The 20,563-nt window shown below is 47.7% G+C and overlaps 2 protein-coding genes and 1 pseudogene across 2 annotated transcripts; 2 read left to right on the forward strand and 1 right to left on the reverse strand.

The window, feature by feature from the left end:
• The first annotated feature begins 8,142 nt into the window (after positions 1 to 8,142).
• Positions 8,143 to 11,129, forward strand: LOC124685876. Its single transcript, XM_047219904.1, has 3 exons — positions 8,143 to 9,909; positions 10,468 to 10,558; positions 10,679 to 11,129. Exons 1-3 carry the CDS (start codon positions 8,143 to 8,145, stop codon positions 10,876 to 10,878), a joined length of 2,058 nt encoding a protein of 685 aa, XP_047075860.1. The 3' UTR covers positions 10,879 to 11,129.
• Positions 11,130 to 11,806: 677 nt separating this feature from the next.
• On the forward strand, positions 11,807 to 13,028 carry LOC124691211. Its single transcript, XM_047224470.1, has one exon. The coding sequence runs from the start codon at positions 11,869 to 11,871 to the stop codon at positions 12,874 to 12,876; it is 1,008 nt and encodes a 335-aa protein (XP_047080426.1). The 5' UTR covers positions 11,807 to 11,868; the 3' UTR covers positions 12,877 to 13,028.
• Positions 13,029 to 13,077: 49 nt separating this feature from the next.
• LOC124689143 lies at positions 13,078 to 14,692 on the reverse strand (annotated as a pseudogene).
• Positions 14,693 to 20,563: the final 5,871 nt, after the last annotated feature.

Here is a 20,563-nt window from a genome sequence, read left to right on the forward strand (position 1 = left end):
CGCTCCGGCAGCGTGCCGGAACAGAGATCCTGTCCCCCGGATCTTGGCTTCGCGATGGCGGCGGCTCCGGCAGGTTTTCGTGGGTTTCGTCAATTGGTATCGGGTTTTCCGATCCAGGGGCTTTATATAGGCGAAGAGGCGGCGCGAGAGGGCTGACGGGGGGCCACACCATAGGGCGGCGCGGCCCCCCTATGGCCGCGCCGGCCTAGGGTTTGGTGGCCCCGTGGCCCCCTCCGGTCCTTCCCGGGTGTTCGGATGCTTCCGATGAAAATAGGAACTTTGGCGTTGATTTCGTCCGATTCCGAGAATATTTCGTTACTAGGATTTCGAAACCAAAAACAGCGAGAAAACGAGAAGCGGCACTTCGGCATCTTGTTAATAGGTTAGTTCCAGAAAATGCACGAATATGACATAAAGTGTGCATAAAACATGTAGATAACATCAATAATGTGGCATGGAACACAAGAAATTATCGATACGTTGGAGACGTATCGGCATCCCCAAGCTTAGTTACTGCTCGTCCCGAGCAGGTAAAACGATAACAAAGATAATTTCGGAGTGACATGCCATCATAAACTTGATCATACTATTTGTACAAGCATATGTAGTGAATGCAGCGATCAAAACAATGGATATGACATGAGTAAACAAGTGAATCATATAGCAAAGACTTTTCATGAATAGCACTTCAAGACAAGCATCAATAAGTCTTGCATAAGAGTTAACTCATAAAGCAATAATTCAAAGTAAAGGTATTGAAGCAACACAAAAGAAGATGAAGTTTCAGCGGTTGCTTTCAACTTATAACATGTATATCTCATGGATAATTTTCAATGCAAAGCAATATAACAAATGCAATATGCAAATATGTAAGAATCAATGCACAGTTCACACAAGTGTTTGCTTCTTGAGGTGGAGAGAAATAGGTGAACTGACTCAACATTGAAAATAAAAGAATGGTCCTCATAGAGGAAAAGCATCGATTGCTATATTTGTGCTAGAGCTTTGATTTCGAAAACATGAAACAATTTTGTCAACGGTAGTAATAAAGCATATGCATCATGTAAATTATATCTTATAAGTTGCAAGCCTCATGCATAGTGTACTAATAGTGCCCGCACCTTGTCCTAATTAGCTTGGACTACCTGGATTATCACCGCAATACATATGCTTTAACCAAGTATCACAAAGGGGTACCTCTATGCCGCTCTGTACAAAGGTCTAAGGAGAAAGCTCGCATTTGGATTTCTCGCTTTTGATTATTCTCAACTTAGACATCCATACCGGGACAACATAGACAACAGATAATGGACTCCTCTTTTAATGCTTTAAGCATTCAACAACAATTAATTCTTTTCTCATTAGAGATTTGAGGATGTTTGTCCAAAACTGAAACTTCCACCATGGAACATGGCTTTAGTTAGCGGCCCAATGTTCTTCTCTCACAATATGCATGCTCAAACCATTCAACTCAGTGTAGATCGCCCTTACTTCCGACACGACGAACATGCATAGCAACTCACATGAAATTCAACAATGAGTTGATGGCGTTCCCCGATAAACATGGTTATCGCACAACAAGCAACTTAATAAGAGATAAAGTGCATAATTACATATTCAATACCACAATAGTTTTTAAGCTATTTGTCCCATGAGCTATATATTGCAAAGGTGAATGATGGAATTTTAAAGGTAGCACTCAAGCAATTTACTTTGGAATGGCGGGAAAATACCATGTAGTAGGTAGGTATGGTGGACACAAATGGCATAGTGGTTGGCTCAAGTATTTTGGATGCATGAGAAGTATTCCCTCTCGATACAAGGTTTAGGCTAGCAAGGCTTGTTAGAAACAAACACAAGGATGAACCGGTGCAGCAAAACTCACATAAAAGACATATTGAAAACATTATAAAACTCTACACCGTCTTCCTTGTTGTTCAAAACTCAATACTAGAAATTATCTAGACTTTAGAGAGACCAATTATGCAAACCAAATTTTAGCATGCTCTATGTATTCTTCACTAATAGGTGCAAAGTATATGATGCAAGAGCTTAAACATGAGCACAACAATTGCCAAGTATCACATTACCCAAGACATTATAGCAAATTACTACATGTATCATTTTCCAATTCCAACCATATAACAATTTAACGAAGAGGAAACTTCGCCATGAATATTATGAGCTAAGAACAAATGTGTTCATACGAACCAGAGGAGCGTGTCTCTCTCCAACACAAGCATGATGTAATCCAATTTATTCAAACACAAACAAAAACAAAAGCAAACAAACAGACGCTCCAAGAAAAAGCACATAAGATGTGATGGAATAAAAATATAGTTTCGGGGGAGGAACCTGATAATGTTGTCGATGAAGAAGGGGATGCCTTGGGCATCCCCAAGCTTAGACGCTTGAGTCTTCTTGATATATGCAGGGGTGAACCACCGGGTGCATCCCCAAGCTTAGAGCTTTCACTCTCCTTGATCATAGTATATCATCCTCCTCTCTTGACCCTTGAAAACTTCCTCCACACCAAACTCGAAACAACTCATTAGAGGGTTAGTGGACAATAAAAATTCACATGTTCAGAGGTGACACAATCATTCTTAACACTTCTGAACATTGCATAAAGCTACTGGACATTAATGGATCAAAGAAATTCATCCAACATAGCAAAAGAGGCAATGCGAAATAAAAGGCAGAATCTGTCAAAACAGAACAGTCCGTAAAGATGGATTTTATTAGGCCACCAGACCTGCTCAAACGAAAATGCTCAAATTGAATGAAAGTTGCGTACATATCTGAGGATCATGCTCGTAAATTGGCATAATTTTCTGAGCTTCCTGCAGGGCAGTGGGCTCAGATTCGTGACAGCAAAGAAATCTGGAACTGCGCAGTAATCCAAATCTAGTACTTACTTTTCTATCAACGGCTTAACTTGGCACAACAAAACTCAAAACTAAGATAAGGAGAGGTTGCTATAGTAGTAAACAACTTCCAAGACACAAATATAAAACAAAGTACTGTAGCAAAATAACACATGGGTTATCTCCCAAGAAGTTCTTTTCTTTATAGCCATTAAGATGGGCTCAGCAGTTTTAATGATGCACTCGCAAGAAATAGTATTTGAAGCAAAAGAGAGCATCAAGAGGCAAATTCAAAACACATTTAAGTCTAACATGCTTCCTATGCATAGGAATCTTGTAAATAAACAAGTTCATGAGGAGCAAAACAAGCATAGGAAGATAAAACAAGTGTAGCTTGAAAAATTTCAGCACATAGAGAGGTGTTTTAATAACATGAAAATTTTTACAACCATATTTTCCTCTCTCATAATAACTTTCAGTAGCATCATGAGCAAACTCAACAATATAACTATCAAATGAAACATTCTTATCATGAGTCTCATGCATAAGATAATTACTCTCCACATAAGCATAATCAATTTTATTAGTTGTAGTGGGAGCAAATTCAACAAAGTAGCTATCATTATTATTCTCATCAAGTGTAGGAGGCATATTGTAATCATAATCAAATTCACTCTCCATAGTAGGTGGCACCAAAAGACCACTATCATTATAATCATCATAAATAGGAGGCAAAGTATCATCAAAGAAAATTTTCTCCTCAATGCTTGGGGGACTAAAAATATCATGAAAACCAGCTTCCCCAAGCTTAGAACTTTCTATATTATTGTCAACAATGGTGTTCAAAGCGTTCATACTAATATTACTACCAGCATGCAAAGAAGATTTCATAGGTTTTTTAATTTTCGCATCAAACAATCCATGTTTTAAATCAGGAAATAGAATAAGAAGCTCACTCTTGTACATTATGCCAAACTAGTGTAAACAAGAAACAACAAGATGCAATTGCAGGATCTAAAGGAAATAGCTTTGAGCACACACACGACGGCGCCAGAAAAATACTTTACCTGCGACCGTAGTATGAGAGCCTTTTACCTTTCCTCCCCGGCAACGGCGCCAGAAAATAGCTTGATGTCTACGTTCCCCCTCCTTTCCTGTAGACAGTGTTGGGCCTCCAAGAGCAGAGGTTTGTAGAACAGCGAGCAAGTTTCCCTTAAGTGGATACCCAAGGTTTATCGAACTCGGGGAGGAAGAGGTCAAAGATATCCCTCTCATGCAACCCTGCAACCACAAAGCAAGAAGTCTCTTGTGTCCCCAACACACCTAATAGGTGCACTAGTTCGGCGAAGAGATAGTGAAATACGGGTGGTATAAATAAGTATGAGCAGTAGCAACGGTGCCGAGAAAGGTGCTTGGCGTATAGTTGATGGTGGTGGTATTGCAGCAGTAGTAACGCAATAAAACGAGTAAACAAGCGGTAGTAACGCAGCGAGTAGTAAACAAGCGAGTAGTAACTCAGCAGTATTTAGGAACAAGGCCTAGGGATTACACTTTCACTAGTGGACACTCTCAACATTGATCACATAACAGAATAGATAAATGCATACTCTACACTTTTGTTGGATGATGAACACATTGCGTAGGATTACACGAACCCTCAATGCCGGAGTTAACAAGCTCCACAATAATGCTCATGTTTAAGTAACCTTTAGTGTAAGATAGATCAACGAGACTAAACCAAGTACTAGCATAGCATGCACACCGTAACCTTCATGCATATGTAGGAGGAATAGATCACATCAATATTATCATAGCAATAGTTAACTCCATAATCTACAAGAGATCATGATCATAGCACAAACTAAGTACTAACACGGTGCACACACTGTCGTCTTTACACACGTGCAGGAGGAATAGAACTACTTTAATAACATCACTAGAGTAGCACATAGATGGATTGTGATACAAAACTCATATGGATCTCAATCATGTAAAGCAGCTCATGAGATCATTGTATTTAAGTACATGGAAGAGAGATTAACCACATAGCTACCGGTACAGCCCCGAGCCTCGATGGAGAACTACTCCCTCCTCATGGGAGCAGCAGCGGTGATGAAGATGGCGGTGGAGATGGCAGCGGTGTCGATGGAGAAGCCTTCCGGGGGCACTTCCCCGCTCCGGCAGCGTGCCGGAACGAGATCCTGTCCCCGGATCTTGGCTTCGCGATGGCGGCGGCTCCGGCAGGTTTACGTGGGTTTCGTCAATTGGTATCGGGTTTTCTGATCCAGGGGCTTTATATAGGCGAAGAGGCGGCGCGGAGAGGGCTGACGGGGGGCCACACCATAGGGCGGCGCCCCCCCCTCTGGCCGCGCCAGCCTAGGGTTTGGTGGCCCTGTGGCCCCCCTATGGTCCTTCCCGGGTGTTCTGGATGCTTCCGATGAAAATAGGAACTTTGGCGTTGATTTCGTCCGATTCCGAGAATATTTCGTTACTAGGATTTCTGAAACCAAAAACAGCGAGAAAACAGGAACCGGCACTTCGGCATCTTGTTAATAGGTTAGTTCCAGAAAATGCACGAATATGACATAAAGTGTGCATAAAACATGTAGATAACATCAATAATGTGGCATGGAACACAAGAAATTATCGATACGTTGGAGACGTATCAGCCTCCACGGATCCGGCTTCCTCCGAAGGTCGGTTAGGATCCGGCTTCCCTATCCTGGGCTGGACTTCATCCTTCAGGATCAACAGCAACTGGGCCGCCCGATGGGCCACATGCCACATCACCATCTATGGGCTACCCGGGCTTGCCGGATCTAGGCACTGTCGATGGTACACCCATGAAGTATACCCACAACACCAAGGGAGCACAGGGGCGCATGGCCGCGACCGGTGGTTGGCGCGTGCGTTATGGGCGGCAGCGTGGACTGCCGGCGGCGAGGTCGAACAAGGAGAGCTCACGCGCCCTCTGCGGTAGGGGCTAAGGGAGGTCCCCGGCGGCAGCTGTGGGGAGAAGAGCCAGCGGCATGATTGCTGGGAGGCGGCGGTTGTGGAAGGGGAGCGGGTGGCAGCGGTTGTGGAAGAGGAGCGGGCGGCGGCGTGGTCCAGGCCGGCGGCGTGGTCCAGGCCGGCGGCGGTGACCCTGTGAGGCCGGTCGTGGGATGGTGGGATGCGGTCGTGGTTGTGAATCTTATCCCTTCGGTGATTTTGCAAATCGACCCTCAAAGGTTATAAAATTCTTGTAGTGAGGTTCGATCTTTCTGTTTCAGCCACGTAGACCCGACAGGTGGGCCCGAACGGTTTAACACGTCTAATTGGCAGAATCAGTGCTCCGCGTCTCTAACATGCCCCTAAAGTGGTAGTTATGTGTGGCCTTGCCCAATATTGGTAGTTTTCAGACATGACCGCTCTAATGTGGTAGATCCTCGTCATTTACTCGTGTGTACATCATCGGTACAGAGAGACGAAAAAACCGGGGAGGAGGAAGAAGATGGCAGCGACGGTGCCATTTTGCAAAAAAAAATCAAAATTTATGTTTGTTAATTTTTTTAAAAAAATAGATGACATAACACATGGGTATATCGATGGATTTTCTTTTTGAAATTTCTACCCAATTTCATTTATTATTTCAAAAGATGAAAAGGTGATCCACAGGGGGTGTGGAAAGCTTACCCATGGGGCACCATGCCTGTGCGCCACACCTATGCTATCCCCAAATTTCAAATTTTCATGTAGCCGTGACACACCTGTATTTGGTGTGCCACGGGTACCAGTGATACCCATGATGCACTATATTAGGATACACCACGACTAAGGGTGGGTAGACCAGCCATCCAGGCGAGATAATAGGCGTGACGCACCTCTCTCCCACATGCACCATGTACAACAAGTAGGCGTGGCGCACCTAGAGCCAATGCGCCACCGCTATGTAGCCGTGGCGCACCACCCTCATGATGCGCCACATGTAGGACATCTATGTATAACTGTTTTTCTAGTAGTGTCAATTTAGCAGCAACGGTGCCAACACAGTGTTCATAGTATTTTCAAAAGTCGTTGGTTCTCAAATTAAACTAAAGGACATCACGTCAAATCCGTAGTACCCATGGTGCATTTTTAACGCGGTTTTCTCCTCATCCCCTGCCTGTATTCGATTCCCTTGATATCTGCTCTCAAGTTCAAACAGGTGAACCATTTGGCACCACTGAGCTCGTAGATCAGGCCCTCAATGATGGGCATTGGGTATGGGTTCTTCATGGTGATGTAATTTAGGTGCCTATAGTCTATACAAAATCTCTAGGTAAGATCTTTTTTCATCACCGATAGAACCGGCCAAGTGAAAGGACTACAACTGGGCCTCATAATTCCTTGTTTAAGCATGGTACCGTAGTGCCAGTTCCACTCCTATGGCTTCTTCTGGCAGATTGTCCGCTACAGATGATACTCTTCTTTCTACAGAAGAATCTAAACCGGTGTCACCACCACCAGTCCATCGAAAGGCCTCCTCATGGAGGTTGAGCCGGCCACCGTTGTCGACATCAAAGGGAGCCACATGCTGGCCATCAGAGTCGGCAGTCAATCTTGGGATACCAAGAGTGTTCTCCTGCACGCAGCAGCTTCAACACATCCCCGCCGTCCCCAACTCGTTTCCCACCACCAGCTTGATCCCTCCCCCGCATGCACCAAGCTGACATGGGAGGAAGAACAACCCTACCTATTGAGAAGAGCCAGAACACAGCCAAATCCACGAATCATATTTATGGAGGCGTCGGCGGTGACCTCCTTCCCCGCCCCCGGCTCCAGCCAATGGAGCTACATGGGACAATGAATAACCATTAAGACGCCCCGAAAATCCGTATAGAAGATCCAAAACTTTACCCCAAACTCCGTCTGAAAGATCCAAATCTATACTCTCCAAATAACGTCCGGCGCCTCTCCCCCACCATAGCTCCATCTCCAACCGACTATGCTGCCACGAAGGGATTTGGAATTAGCCCGATTCCTCAATGAAGGAACCGGAGTGGGGGGAACTGAGAGTTTCGAAGAACTGAATTGTTATCTGATGTTGAGTAAGGTAGGGCCTCCTGGATATTGCTAAATTTATTTGCTCGAGTTTCGGAGAAAAACCGCGGCACGAATGTGTAATAGGATTTCATAAACATAAATCATGCCAGTTTTTATTTTTTTTTCTAATTCAAGAAGACACCTCTCGAGCCATGTGTGCGTGTGTGTACATCGGTACAGAGAGACGAAAAAGCCGGGGAGGAGGAAGAAGATGGCAGCGGCGGTCTCCTCCTCCTCACCGTGCTGCTCCGCCACTCCACTCCCTTCTTCTTCTTCTTCCTCGTGCCCTCTCTTCCTCCCGAGGCCCTCCCGCCTCCGCCACCAGCATCTCCTCCTCCCCATCCGCTCCCGCCCCGGACCCATCCGCTCCACCAGCACCTCCTACAACGGCTGGGCCGACCTCCCCGCCGCCGACCCGGACCCCGCGTTCCTCCGCATCGCCGCCGGCCCCAACGCCCCGCTCCTCCTCCTCCTCCTCCCCGCCGTCGCCGCCCTCTCCCTCTCCCGCCTCCCGCCCATCCCGCTCCTCGCCGCCACCTTCGCCGCCGGCTTCGCCACCGCCAGGCACCTCTCTCCTACCCCCGCCCCCTCCCACCACCACCACCGCCTCCCCGCCCTCCTCGCGGATCTCGACGCCCGCCTCCTCTCCTTCAAGGACCGCCTCCTCTCCGCCACCAACCCCAACAACGACGAGGGCATCGCCCTCCAGTCCCTCGACCGCGCGCGCGACGCGGTCCTGGACTGCGCGGCCGCCGTGTATGGAGGCACCAACGCCAGCGGCGCCGCGCCGGAGGGCGACGCGCTGCGCGATGTGGCCAGGGAGGTCGCCGGCTACTTCGGGACCTGGGCCAAGGACGCCCTGCGGGAGCTCAGCTTCACCTCTCCGCGGAAGAAACCCGCCGTCCCCAAGGTCGTCGCCCCTGCTGCTGCTGCTTCTGCTGCTGCCGTGGCCGATTCCAAGAGCGGTTCAGACGCTGCCGGTGTAGCTCATGCTCAGCAAGGGGATGGGGATAAACACACGGGGTCGATCCGTGGAGGTGCGAAACGCGCCGGCATTGGCGAAGACAGACCGTCGGGTTCAACGGTTGTCGGAACCGCAAGGCCGCTTGACATGCTGCCGTTCGATGGACAGGATGCCGATGATGGGGCGGATGATGCAGGGTTAAGTTCTGAGAGTGGGCAGGAAGACGACCGGTTGGAGAGGCTGGTGTTCAAGCACAGGTACGGTCGCAGTAGCAGCAGACGTGCGCGGGCCGACGATCCCTTTGCATTCGAAGACGGCGGTGGGTTTGCAGCTGAATCCACCGAGTCCTCTTTGCTCGAGAGGACGCTCGAGATCCGGGACAGGTCCTACAGGTTGAAGATTGAGCGCCGCAACGGCGCTGAGAGCCGAGCAAGTGGGGCACACAAGACCCCGGCTGATGAATTCACTGCCAGTGCTGATGAACCTGCACTTTCAGAGAATGGGGCCATTGGTTCAGATGCTGAAGAGTTCAGCCGCAACGTTAAGGAGGCTGCGGAGGTCCTGAGGAAGGCGAGGGAATGCATGATGGCGAGGGATGACGAAGAAGCCGCGGACGCGCTGCTGTACAGATCAGCAAGCCTTCTGTCCACAGCTGTGGCGTTGAGGCCAACGAGCTTGGCAGCGGTGGGTCAGCTGGGGAACACGTACCTCCTCCATGGAGAGCTCAAGCTCAAGATCAGCCGCGAGCTGAGGACGCTGTTGGCCAACAGCGGAGCTTACCTGAGTGGAAGAGAGCGTGTCGCGCGGTCCGGTAAGCTGGATAGAAGAATAATGAACAGAGAGAACATTTCGTCGGCGCTAGTTGATGTTTGTGAGGAGTGTGAGAGCCTCCTTGTTGAGGCAGGGAGAAGCTATAGAATGGCTGTGTCAATTGATTCGGGTGACGTCAAGGCGTTGTACAATTGGGGACTGGCGCTTACTTTCCGTGGCCAACTGCTCGCCGACATCGGACCGGTATGGACATCAACATCTATTAAGCATGCTCAGCTGATGTTGTATTTATCACCTAGGCACCTAGCTAATAGTTTAAATGCTGTATACCACCTTTCTATTGTGGCTATGGCACAAACACTGTTTCATATTTTTCCTTTTAGCATGAACTGCCAACTTATTCCAACTCACAAAAAGGTTTCAATATTTACATCATTTACTAGGGAAATGGGAAAACAGTTGCCTGTACACTGCAAATCTATATCAGACTAGAAACTACCGAATGCCTTAAGAGTTAAGATTATCAAAGTGTTTTTGCTTAATCCTATAAAACTGTTGCATAGTTACCCTGTGATGTTGGTAAAACGAGAATTATAAATATCTATGTTAGTTTTCTTGCAATAATTTAACTCAGTGTGATGTGAACACCCTAGAAACTCAAAAGCTAAGCATTCATCAACACATTCTAACAGAGTAGCATGCTGCTAGGTGTTTAAGTTGATTCATGGTTTTTGCTATATGTGCATTTGACTTGGAACTTATCTTCTAATTACACTTACTGGAAAAAATTAACTGATGCAGGAAGCGGCAGTTGATGCAGATCGAGTGTACTTGGCTGCAATAGATAAGTTTGACGCCATGTTATCCAAAAGCAACACCTACGCTCCAGAAGGTTGGATGCCGCTCTATTTTATTTACGCTCCAGAATTTTCTTACAATATTGAACAGTCTTTCATTTCCCTACCTTTGGTTGTGTATGGTGCTCTAATGTTTAAGTTGGTGTGCGTTGCAGCTCTCTACCGATGGGGCAGCACGCTGCAGCAACGATCCCAGTTGCGCTCTCGGAACAACAAGGAGAAGATCAGGCTTCTGGAGCAGGCAAAGAGTTTGTTTGAAGACGTCCTGTACGTAGAGGGCAACAACAAGATGGTCAGGGAAGCACTGTCGTCGTGCATATCGGAGCTTAACTACCATGGACGATGGCTGCAGTGAATCGGCATGGGGGAAGCCACTAGGTATATGTTGTATTAGCAATTTAAGATTGAAAATATAGCTGAATGAAATACTAAGATAAAGGAAGCTGTCTGAAGGTTAGAGAAATAATTTACTGCGGTGAGAAAGTCGCTACTGTAAAATGAGAGGAAATAAAAAATTACTCGGCATTTCAACAGGGATTACTAGGAAGAACGGTCACACATATGAGCTTTCCATATGAATAACAAAGACACCAGAATTTAGTTTCACATGCTGCACACATGTTCCAGATGGTTGACGGTGCTCTGATGCTGATCGTCATGCTGACAATGGAATTTATCTTTGCAGTATCTATATACTCCATATGATTTTTCTCTTATTGATACTATTACTGTTTTTTCACTACAAACCTGTGTATGCATCGCGGTCAGATGTCAGTAGTCAGACTATGCAAACTTGTCCGAATGCATTTCAGGAGGAACGTCGCTTAATCAGACAAAACTGTTTTCTTTTCTTTTTTCCTATACTGAATTCACACGGGGAGTGAGTAAAAGTGATGGCATTGGCATGTGATACGGTGCTGCTGGCTAGTTTTTTGGGACCTTGTGTTTGATCCTAAGAAGAAGAAAGGATGGAGAATTCTGATGTAATACTGAAATGCAGACATCTCCAGCTTGTTTCAAAATCGATTTTTAGTGTTACATTTTCTTCTTTGGAGGGAGTCCTCTACGTGACAAGTGGAAGTCTCTGCTATTGCTATTACTACCATTTTCCTATCTGTACTTGTGGACAGTAACAAGGAAAAAATGGTTTTTTTCTGTAAAAAAAGAGCAAGAACTAAAAAAAACTAAAGTCTAGACCAGCACAAGTTTATTTCTAGAAGTTGGAGGCTTGGAGCAGGAGGCGTCCAAGTGGCTGTTGCTACACCAACCGCTCGGCTCAACTACTACCTTCTCTACCTTGGATGGAGTCTCTCAAGAGGAAAGGGGATCGACAAAGATTGCAGCCATGGCCAGGCTCCTATGTCCTCCCTCCGTCGTCTTCTCCCCACCACAGTACTGCTCTCCTCCTCCATCACGGTGGTCACCTCGTCGGCCAGCAGCAATCCGCCACCGCGCCCCAAGAATTAGAAGCAGCACCAGCAGCACGAGTGAGTCCTCCTCCACCACCATCTCCCCAACTGAATCGACGACGACGGTGAAGCTGACGTACCTGGAGTTCAACGGGTGGGTGTGGGAGCTGGACGGCGGCTTCCGCATCCTCGTCGACCCCATCCTCGACGGCAACCTCGACTTCGGCATCCCCTGGCTCTTCGACGCTGCCAAGAAGACACTCAAGAACAACGATGGCCTCGACCTCGCCGGCGTGGACCTGCTCCTCATCACCCAGAGCCTCGACGACCACTGCCACCTCCGCACGCTCACCCGCATCTCCGCCGCCACGCCGAACCTACCCGTCGTCACCACACCCAACGCCCAGCCCATCGTATCCGCGCTCCCCTTCACAAACGTCACCTACATCGAGCCAGGCGAGTCCACCACCGTTGGCGGCGGCACTATCGAGGTGCTCGCCACCGCCGGCCCCGTGCTCGGCCCGCCCTGGCAGCGCCCCGAGAACGGCTACATCCTCACCACCACCACAACTGGGCATAGCCTCTACTACGAGCCGCACTGCGTCTACGACGCCGCCTTCCTGCGAGACAGGGGCCTGCGCGCCGACGTGCTCATCACGCCCGTCGTCAGGCAGCTCCTCCCGGCAAACTTCACCCTCGTCTCTGGCCAGGAGGACGCCGTCGACCTCGCCAAGCAGCTTCGGCCGAGCTACGTCGTGCCCATGAGCAACGGCGAGTTTGATGCCAAGGGCCTCCTCACCGCCATCCTCACGACGCAGGGCACCGTCGAGGCGTTCAAGGCTCTGCTCAAGGAGGCGCTCCCAGAGGTGCAGGTCATGGAGCCCACGCCCGGCGTCCCACTCAACATCAACCTCAACCACAACACTTCATCGTCATCAGCATAGATCAGTTCCATTCCAACATCAGGGCAGGATCGATTCTTAGAATAACTCAATTATAGATTTATTTACTACCAATATATGTATTACTAGCCAGCCAATCTTAGTTTATATAATTACTTCCGTATAGTATATACAATCTTTGATTATTGGTACTACATGACAATATGACATGAGTAATTTTGATTGACGATTCCTCCACGAATGTCAGCCTATAACCATTAAATCATTCTTGGCCGAAGCAACACCGCCGAGATGAACCCACACATGCTGCAGCAGATTTTTGCACGAAGCCCCTGCAAATGGTCTATGGAAGTCTGAATCCAGGTCGTAGCACCAGGCGCCGCCGCCGCCATCTTCATCCTTCTTGGGCATTGCCTCCTTGGCCACGAAGAAGAGACGACCGCCAGAGCTTGCGAGTTCTGCATGGATCACCTGAGGACGCCCGTAGAACCTGGGAAGGAACACCTTGTTTGCCATGGATTGGGGCGGCCTGGCCATCGACAGCGACGATGTGGTTCCGGTGAAGAGGGAGCGGCCACCCAATGACTCCATCCTCTCCCACTTCATCTTCTTCTCGTTGAGCCTCAGCACATGAATAGCAGGCATACCGCTGTTGCCGCCCGTCAGAGCAGCGAGCAGCTCCCCCTGCGACTCGACGAGGTAGCAATTCTTGTACTGAAACTCTGAACCGAAACTGGCTGGTTTAGGAAGCACTCTCCATTTGATTTTACCGGGATCATACACCCCTAAATTCCCCTCTTGGCCCAGGCAGTACAGCTTCCCCCTGTGCATCACCGGGTTGCAGCTAAAGGACGTTTTAAAGAAATTTGCACTATTGTGAAAGCTCCTCCAGCTTCGCCCATCCCAGCTCTGAATCTTGATGGCGTCCAATTCTGGGTAGACGGCGAAAACCTTGTGGTTGTTGCAGTGACTATCATCATCATCATCGTGTTGCGGTGGCGCGCAGCACATGAAACCTTGGTCGTCCTCCCTTTGCGGAGTCTCGAACACGGAGCCGCCATCATCCAGCAGAGGAGCGAACAGGACGGTCTTCCTCGTCGTCCTGAGCATCAGACATCCGTCGGCGGCAGCCGAGAAGACCCTGCTGCCTTGAGGCAGACGTGTTTGGGGAGGAGTGGCGATGACGAACATCTTGTGCAGGCAGGGATGGTAGCACCGGACCGACAAGCCATTGCCGGTGACCACGGTGCTGAGAAGGACGGGGGCGGTGTCGGCCGGGTAGACCGGGAACGCGCACGAGCTCCAGTGCCTGCACACAGCGGCGAACCGGGGGACGTCGGCCAGCGGGAGCCAGCCGCATATCAGCCGGAGCATGTCCGGCGTGAAGCTCGACCAATCACGGCGCGGCGGCAGGGTAGTGCTATTACTAGTGTCTTCCATGCCCGTTTCATCGGAACAGATCTCCAATCCTGCAATGTCGAGAGGTATGATTGGATTGACTGATTGATGTGAAAAGTGGTTGAAACGAGTGGAGAATTTGATTTGGTGCGTGCGTACCTCGCATGCGGTCGTGTAGTAATTGGGCTAGGGCATCGTGGTGATGGTGACGCGGGCGCTTGAGCGCGTGGTGGTCATCGTCGGCGGCGGAAGAGCGGTGCCGCTTGGCGACGGAGAGCGACGAGAGGAGGGAGGAAATCTCTGGTACAGAGGCAGTGGTAGGAGGATCGCAGGCGCAGCATGGCTTCTTCGTCTTCCTCTCGTCGGCCGTCGGCGGCCAGTCCACCGCCCTCTTCCCCCGATCCATCGTTCTTCCGATCTTTTAGCTTCTTCTTCCCCTCTTGGCTACGTATCTATCCATTGAAAATTTGTTAAACCTAGATCGGGAACGGCCACAATGTATCCCGGAAATCAGGATCCAAAATCAAATCCCATCCAAATTTCACGTACGACACTTTTATGTCCGACATTGCTACGACACAAGGTAAAAAACATCGATCGAATAGGGCATGTACAACAATCTTTGTCACGACATATTTAGGGTTATTTTTACAAAAGATAATACTAAAATATATAACTTAGGGCTCATTTTTTATAGGATAGGAAAATCATAGAAATATGAAAAGCATAGGATTGAGATATCATGGGTAGTTCAATCCTATACGAAGATGAGTTGTATTTGATTATGCGAAAGGAAATTTCATAAGGTATGATCTAATGTTTTATTTCTATAAGATCTGCACTACAAGATTTCTATAGGATTAGTTTCGATAGGATATGTTACTATGAAACAAACAACTAGTGTAGGAAAAGTTCTCATAAGATCTAACTCCTACACAATTCCTATACGAATCCTATTTGTCAAAGAAGCCCTTACTATGTACCATATGTTCTTGTTATATCTAGATTAAGTGGAGATATTAAAATAAAACGATTTGTACATGCCTCAAAAAGCGTGGACTCCAATCCAACCATTGATTCAAGGCATCGTAGCACAATAGGTTAGATCAACATCGCGTGCAGAGGCTTGGATATTTTGTTGTTGTTAAGTGAGAGGACCCTATACCCCTTCGTTCGTGACGGGATCCTCTCTCTGCCTCTCATCGGCGGCCGCCTCCGATCTAGCCGCCTTTGTGGCCTTCGGGCCATAGAGGTGTGATGGTGCTTGACGTAGCGTAGATTTCACACCATTGGGGACCCCAAGTGGAAGGTATAATAAGCACAACATCAAGCTTTCCCTTAGTAAAAAACCAAGGTTTAATCGACCAGTAGGAGAAATGCGTGATTTCTGAAGGTGTTGCTAGCTGACTTGTGGCAGGACGCACTACCGACGTCATCAACAACGTGGAACCTACACACAACATAATCAAAATACTTTGCCCAAACTTAAAGTGAGGTTGTCAATCTCACCAGTTTTGCTGAACACAAAGGATTAAACGTATCGAGTGGAAAGAGATGTTTGCAGTAGAAGAGAACAATGCTTGCAGAAAGTAAACAGAACATGATTGCAGTAGATGAATTTATCAGTGTAAAAGAAAGGATCGGGGTCCACAGTTCACTAGAGGTGTCTCTCCATAAAGATAAATAACATGTTGGGTGAACAAATTACAGCTGGACGATTGACAGAATACCAACCATACATGACAAGATGATTACTATTGTTGGAGATATGCGCAAGAGGCAATAATAAAGTGGTTATTATATATCTTTGTGTTTATGATAAATGTTTGCATACCATGCTATAATTGTATTAACCGAAACATTGATACATGTGTGTTATTTAAACAATAAGGAGTCTCTAGTAAGCCTCTTGTATAACTAGCTTGTTGATTAATAGATGATCATAGTTTCATGCTCATGAACATTGGATGTTATTAATAACAAGGTTATGTCATTAGATGAATGATGTAATGGACACATCCAATTAACCGTAGCATAAGATCACGTCATTAAGTTCAATTTGCTATAAGCTTTTGATACATAGTTACCTAGTCCTTCGACCATGAGATCATGTAAATCACTTATACTGGAAAGGTACTTTGATTACATCAAACGTCACTGCGTAAATGGGTGGTTATAAATGTGGGATTAAGTATTCGGAAAGTATGAGTTGAGGCATATGGATCAAGAGTGGGATATTGTCCATCCCGATGACAGATAGATATACTTTGGGCCCTCTCGGTGGAATGTCGTCTGATTAGCTTGCAAGCATGTGAATGGTTCACAAGAGATGATATGCCACGGTACGAGTAAAGAGTACTTGTCGGAGACGAGGTTGAACAAGGTATAGAGATACCGATGATCAAATCTCGGACAAGTAAAATATCGCGTGACAAAGGGAATCGGTATCTTATGTAAATGGTTCAATCGATCACTAAGTTATCGTTGAATATGTGGGATCCATTATGGATCTTCAGATCCCGCTATTGGTTATTGGTCGGAGAAGAGTCTCAACCATTTCTGCATAGTTCACGAACCGTAGGGTGACACACTTAAGGTTTGATGTCGTTTTAAGTAGATATGGAATATGGAATGGAGTTCAAAGTTTTGTTAGGAGTCTCGGATGGGATCCAGGACATCACGAGGAGGTCCGGAATGGTCCGGAGAATAAGATTCATATATAGGAAGTCATTTTCTAAGTTTGAAAATGATCCGGTGTATTTATGGAAGGTTCTAGAAGGTTCTAGAAAAGTCTGAAAGAAATCACCATGGAAGGTGGAGGGACTCCACCAAGCTTGGCCGGCCAGCCAAAGGGAGGAGGATTCCTAGGTGGACTCCACCTAAGGGGCCGGCCACCCCACCAAAGGGAAAGGGGAGAGTCCCACCCCAAGTAGGATTCGTCCATATGGCAGTTTTTGAATTGAGGTCTTATTCGAAGACTTTGGGCAAACCCTTGGGGGTTCCACCTATATAATGAGGGACAAGGGGAGGGGGCCGGCCACACCTTGGCCTCACCCCTTAGAGGCACCAAGGCCGGTGCCCCCTCTCCCCAAACCCTAGCCGCCCCTCCTCCTCATACACCTCTAGTAGTCCTTAGGTGAAGCCCTGCCGGAGTTCTCCACCACCACCGCCACCACGCCGTCGTGCTGTCGGGATTCCGAGGAGGATCTACTACTTCCGCTGCCCGCTGGAACGGGGAGAAAGATGTCGTCATCAACACCGAACGTGTGACCGAGTACGGAGGTGCTGTTCGACTGTGGCACCGTCAAGATCTTCTACGCGCTTTTGAAAGAGGCAAGTGATCATCTTCTGCAACAACGAGATCTAATCTCGTAGGCTTTGGAAATCTTCGAGGGTTAGTCTCATGATCTTCTCGTTGCTCCCATCTTCTAGATTGCATCTTGGCTTGGTTTTCGTTCTTGCGGTAGGAAATTTTTTGTTTTCTATGCTACGAATCCTTCAACTATGACATTCGTTTAGGCATTACAACATAATACATAGACCGTAATCCAACTGCATCTATGACTAATAATCTACCTTCCGTTTATCGTCCGAACCCCTTCCAGTATTAAGTTGCAAGCAACAGATTATCGCATTAAGCAATGTAGGGATTCGTAGCATAGAAAACAAAAAAATTCCTACCGCGAGAACGCAATCTAAGCCAAGATGCAATCTAGAAGACGGTAGCAACGAGGGGATGAACGAGACTAACCCTTGAAGATTTCCAAAGCCTACAAGAGGAGGCTCTCGTTGTCTGCGGTAGACGTTCACTTGCCGCTTTCAAAAGCGCGTAGAAGATCTTGACGGTGCCACAATCGGGCAACACCTCCGTACTCGGTCACACGTTCGGTGTTGATGAAGACGACGTCCTTCTCCCCGTTCCAGCGGGCAGCGGAAGTAGTAGCTCCTTGATACGTCTCCAACGTATCGATAATTTCTTGTGTTCCATGCCACATTATTGATGTTATCTACATGTTATATGCACACTTTATGTCATATTCGTGCATTTTCTGGAACTAACCTATTAACAAGATGCCGAAGTGCCGGTTCTCGTTTTCTGCTGTTTTTGGTTTCAGAAATCCTAGTAACGAAATATTCTCGGAATCGGACGAAATCAACGCCAAAGATCTTAGAATCCCCGGAAGCATCCAGAACACACGAGAGGGACCAGAGGGGGCACAGGCCCACCACACCATACCCTGGCGCGGCCTAGGGGGGCCCGCGCCCCCTAGGGTTTGGCCAGCCCTTCAGCCCTCCAGAGCCGCCTCTTCGCCTATTTAAAGCCTCCGTCGCGAAAACCCTGAGGCGTTCGACGAAACCACGAAACCTTCCGGAGCCGCCGCCATCGCGAAGCCAAGATCCGGGGACAGGGAGTCTCTGTTCCGGCACCCTGCCGGAGCGGGGAAGTGCCCCGGAAGGCTTCTCCATCGACACCGCTGCCATCTCCACCGCCATCTTCATCACCGCTGCTGCTCCCATGAGGAGGGAGTAGTTCTCCATCGAGGCTCGGGGCTGTACCGGTAGCTATGTGGTTCATCTCTCTCCTATGTGCTTCAATGCAATAATCTCATGAGCTGCCTTATGATGTCTACGGGAGCTTCTATTCTTGTAGACAGTGTTGGGCCTCCAAGTGCAGAGGTTTGTAGAACAGCAGCAAGTTTCCCTTAAGTGGATACCCAAGGTTTATCGAACTCAGGGAGGAAGAGGTCAAAGATATCCCTCTCATGCAACCACTGCAACCACAAAGCAAGAAGTCTCTTGTGTCCCCAACACACCTAATAGGTGCACTAGTTCGGCGAAGAGATAGTGAAATACAGGTGGTATAAATACGTATGAGCAGGTAGCAACGGTGCCGGAAAAGTGCTTGGCGCGTAGTTGATGGTGGTGGTATTGCAGCGATAGTAACGCAAGTAAAACGATGAAACAAGCAGTAGTAACTCAGCGGTATTTAGGAACAAGGCCTAGGGATTACACTTTCACTAGTGGACACTCTCAACATTGATCACATAACAGAACGGATAAATGCATACTCTACACTTTTGTTGGATGATGAACACATTGCGTAGGATTACACGAACCCTCAATGCCGGAGTTAACAAGCTCCACAATAATGCTCATGTTTTAGTAACCTTTAGTGTAAGATAGATCAACGAGACTAAACCAAGTACTAGCATAGCATGCACACCGTAACCTTCATGCATATGTAGGAGGAATAGATCACATCAATATTATCATAGCAATAGTTAACTTCATAATCTACAAGAGATCATAATCATAGCATAAACCAAGTACTAACACGGTGCACCCACTGTCGCCTTTACACACGTGCGGGAGGAATAGAACTACTTTAATAACATCACTAGAGTAGCACATAGATAGTAGTGATACAAACTCATATGAATCTCAATGAGATCATTGTATTGAAGTACATGGAAGAGAGATGAACCACATAGCTACCGGTACAGCCCCGAGCCTCGATGGAGAACTACTCCCTCCTCATGGGAGCAGCAGCGGTGATGAAGATGGCGGTGGAGATGGCAGCGGTGTCGATGGAGATGGCAGCGGTGTCGATGGAGAAGCCTTCCGGGGGCACTTCCCCGTCCCGGCAGGGTGCCGGAACAGAGTTCTGTCCCCCGAATTGGAGTTTCGCGACGGTGGCGGCGCCCCTGGAGTCTTTCTGGAGTTTCGTCAATCCGTACTGTGTTTTTAGGTCGAAAGGGGTTATATAGGCGAAGAGGCGGCGCAGGAGGGTCGACAGGGTGGCCTCACCCTAGGCCGGCGCGGCCAGAGGCCAGCCCGCGCGGCCCTATGGTGTGGGGCCCCCCTGGCCCCTCTCCGACTCTTCTTCGGTGTTCGGAGCCTTCCGGGAAAAATAGGAGGTTTGGCGTTGATTTCGTCCAATTCCGAGAATATTGCCCGAACAGACCTTTACGGAACCAAAAACAGCGAAAACAGACAAGCGGCCTTTCGGCATCTTGTTAATAGGTTAGTTCCACAAAATGCACGAATATGACATAAAGTGTGCATAAAACATGTAGATAACATCAATAATGTGGCATGGAACATAAGAAATTATCGATACGTTGGAGACGTATCAGCATCCCCAAGCTTAGTTCTGCTCGTCCCGAGCGGGTAAAACGATAACAAAGATAATTTACGGAGTGACATGCCATCATAACCTTGATCATACTATTTGTAAAGCATATGTAGTGAATGCAGCGATCAAAACAATGTATATGACATGAGTAAACAAGTGAATCATATAGCAAAGACTTTTCATGAATAGCACTTT

This window comes from Lolium rigidum, chromosome 2, assembly GCF_022539505.1.
Source record: "Lolium rigidum isolate FL_2022 chromosome 2, APGP_CSIRO_Lrig_0.1, whole genome shotgun sequence".
Lineage (NCBI taxonomy): Eukaryota > Viridiplantae > Streptophyta > Magnoliopsida > Poales > Poaceae > Lolium > Lolium rigidum.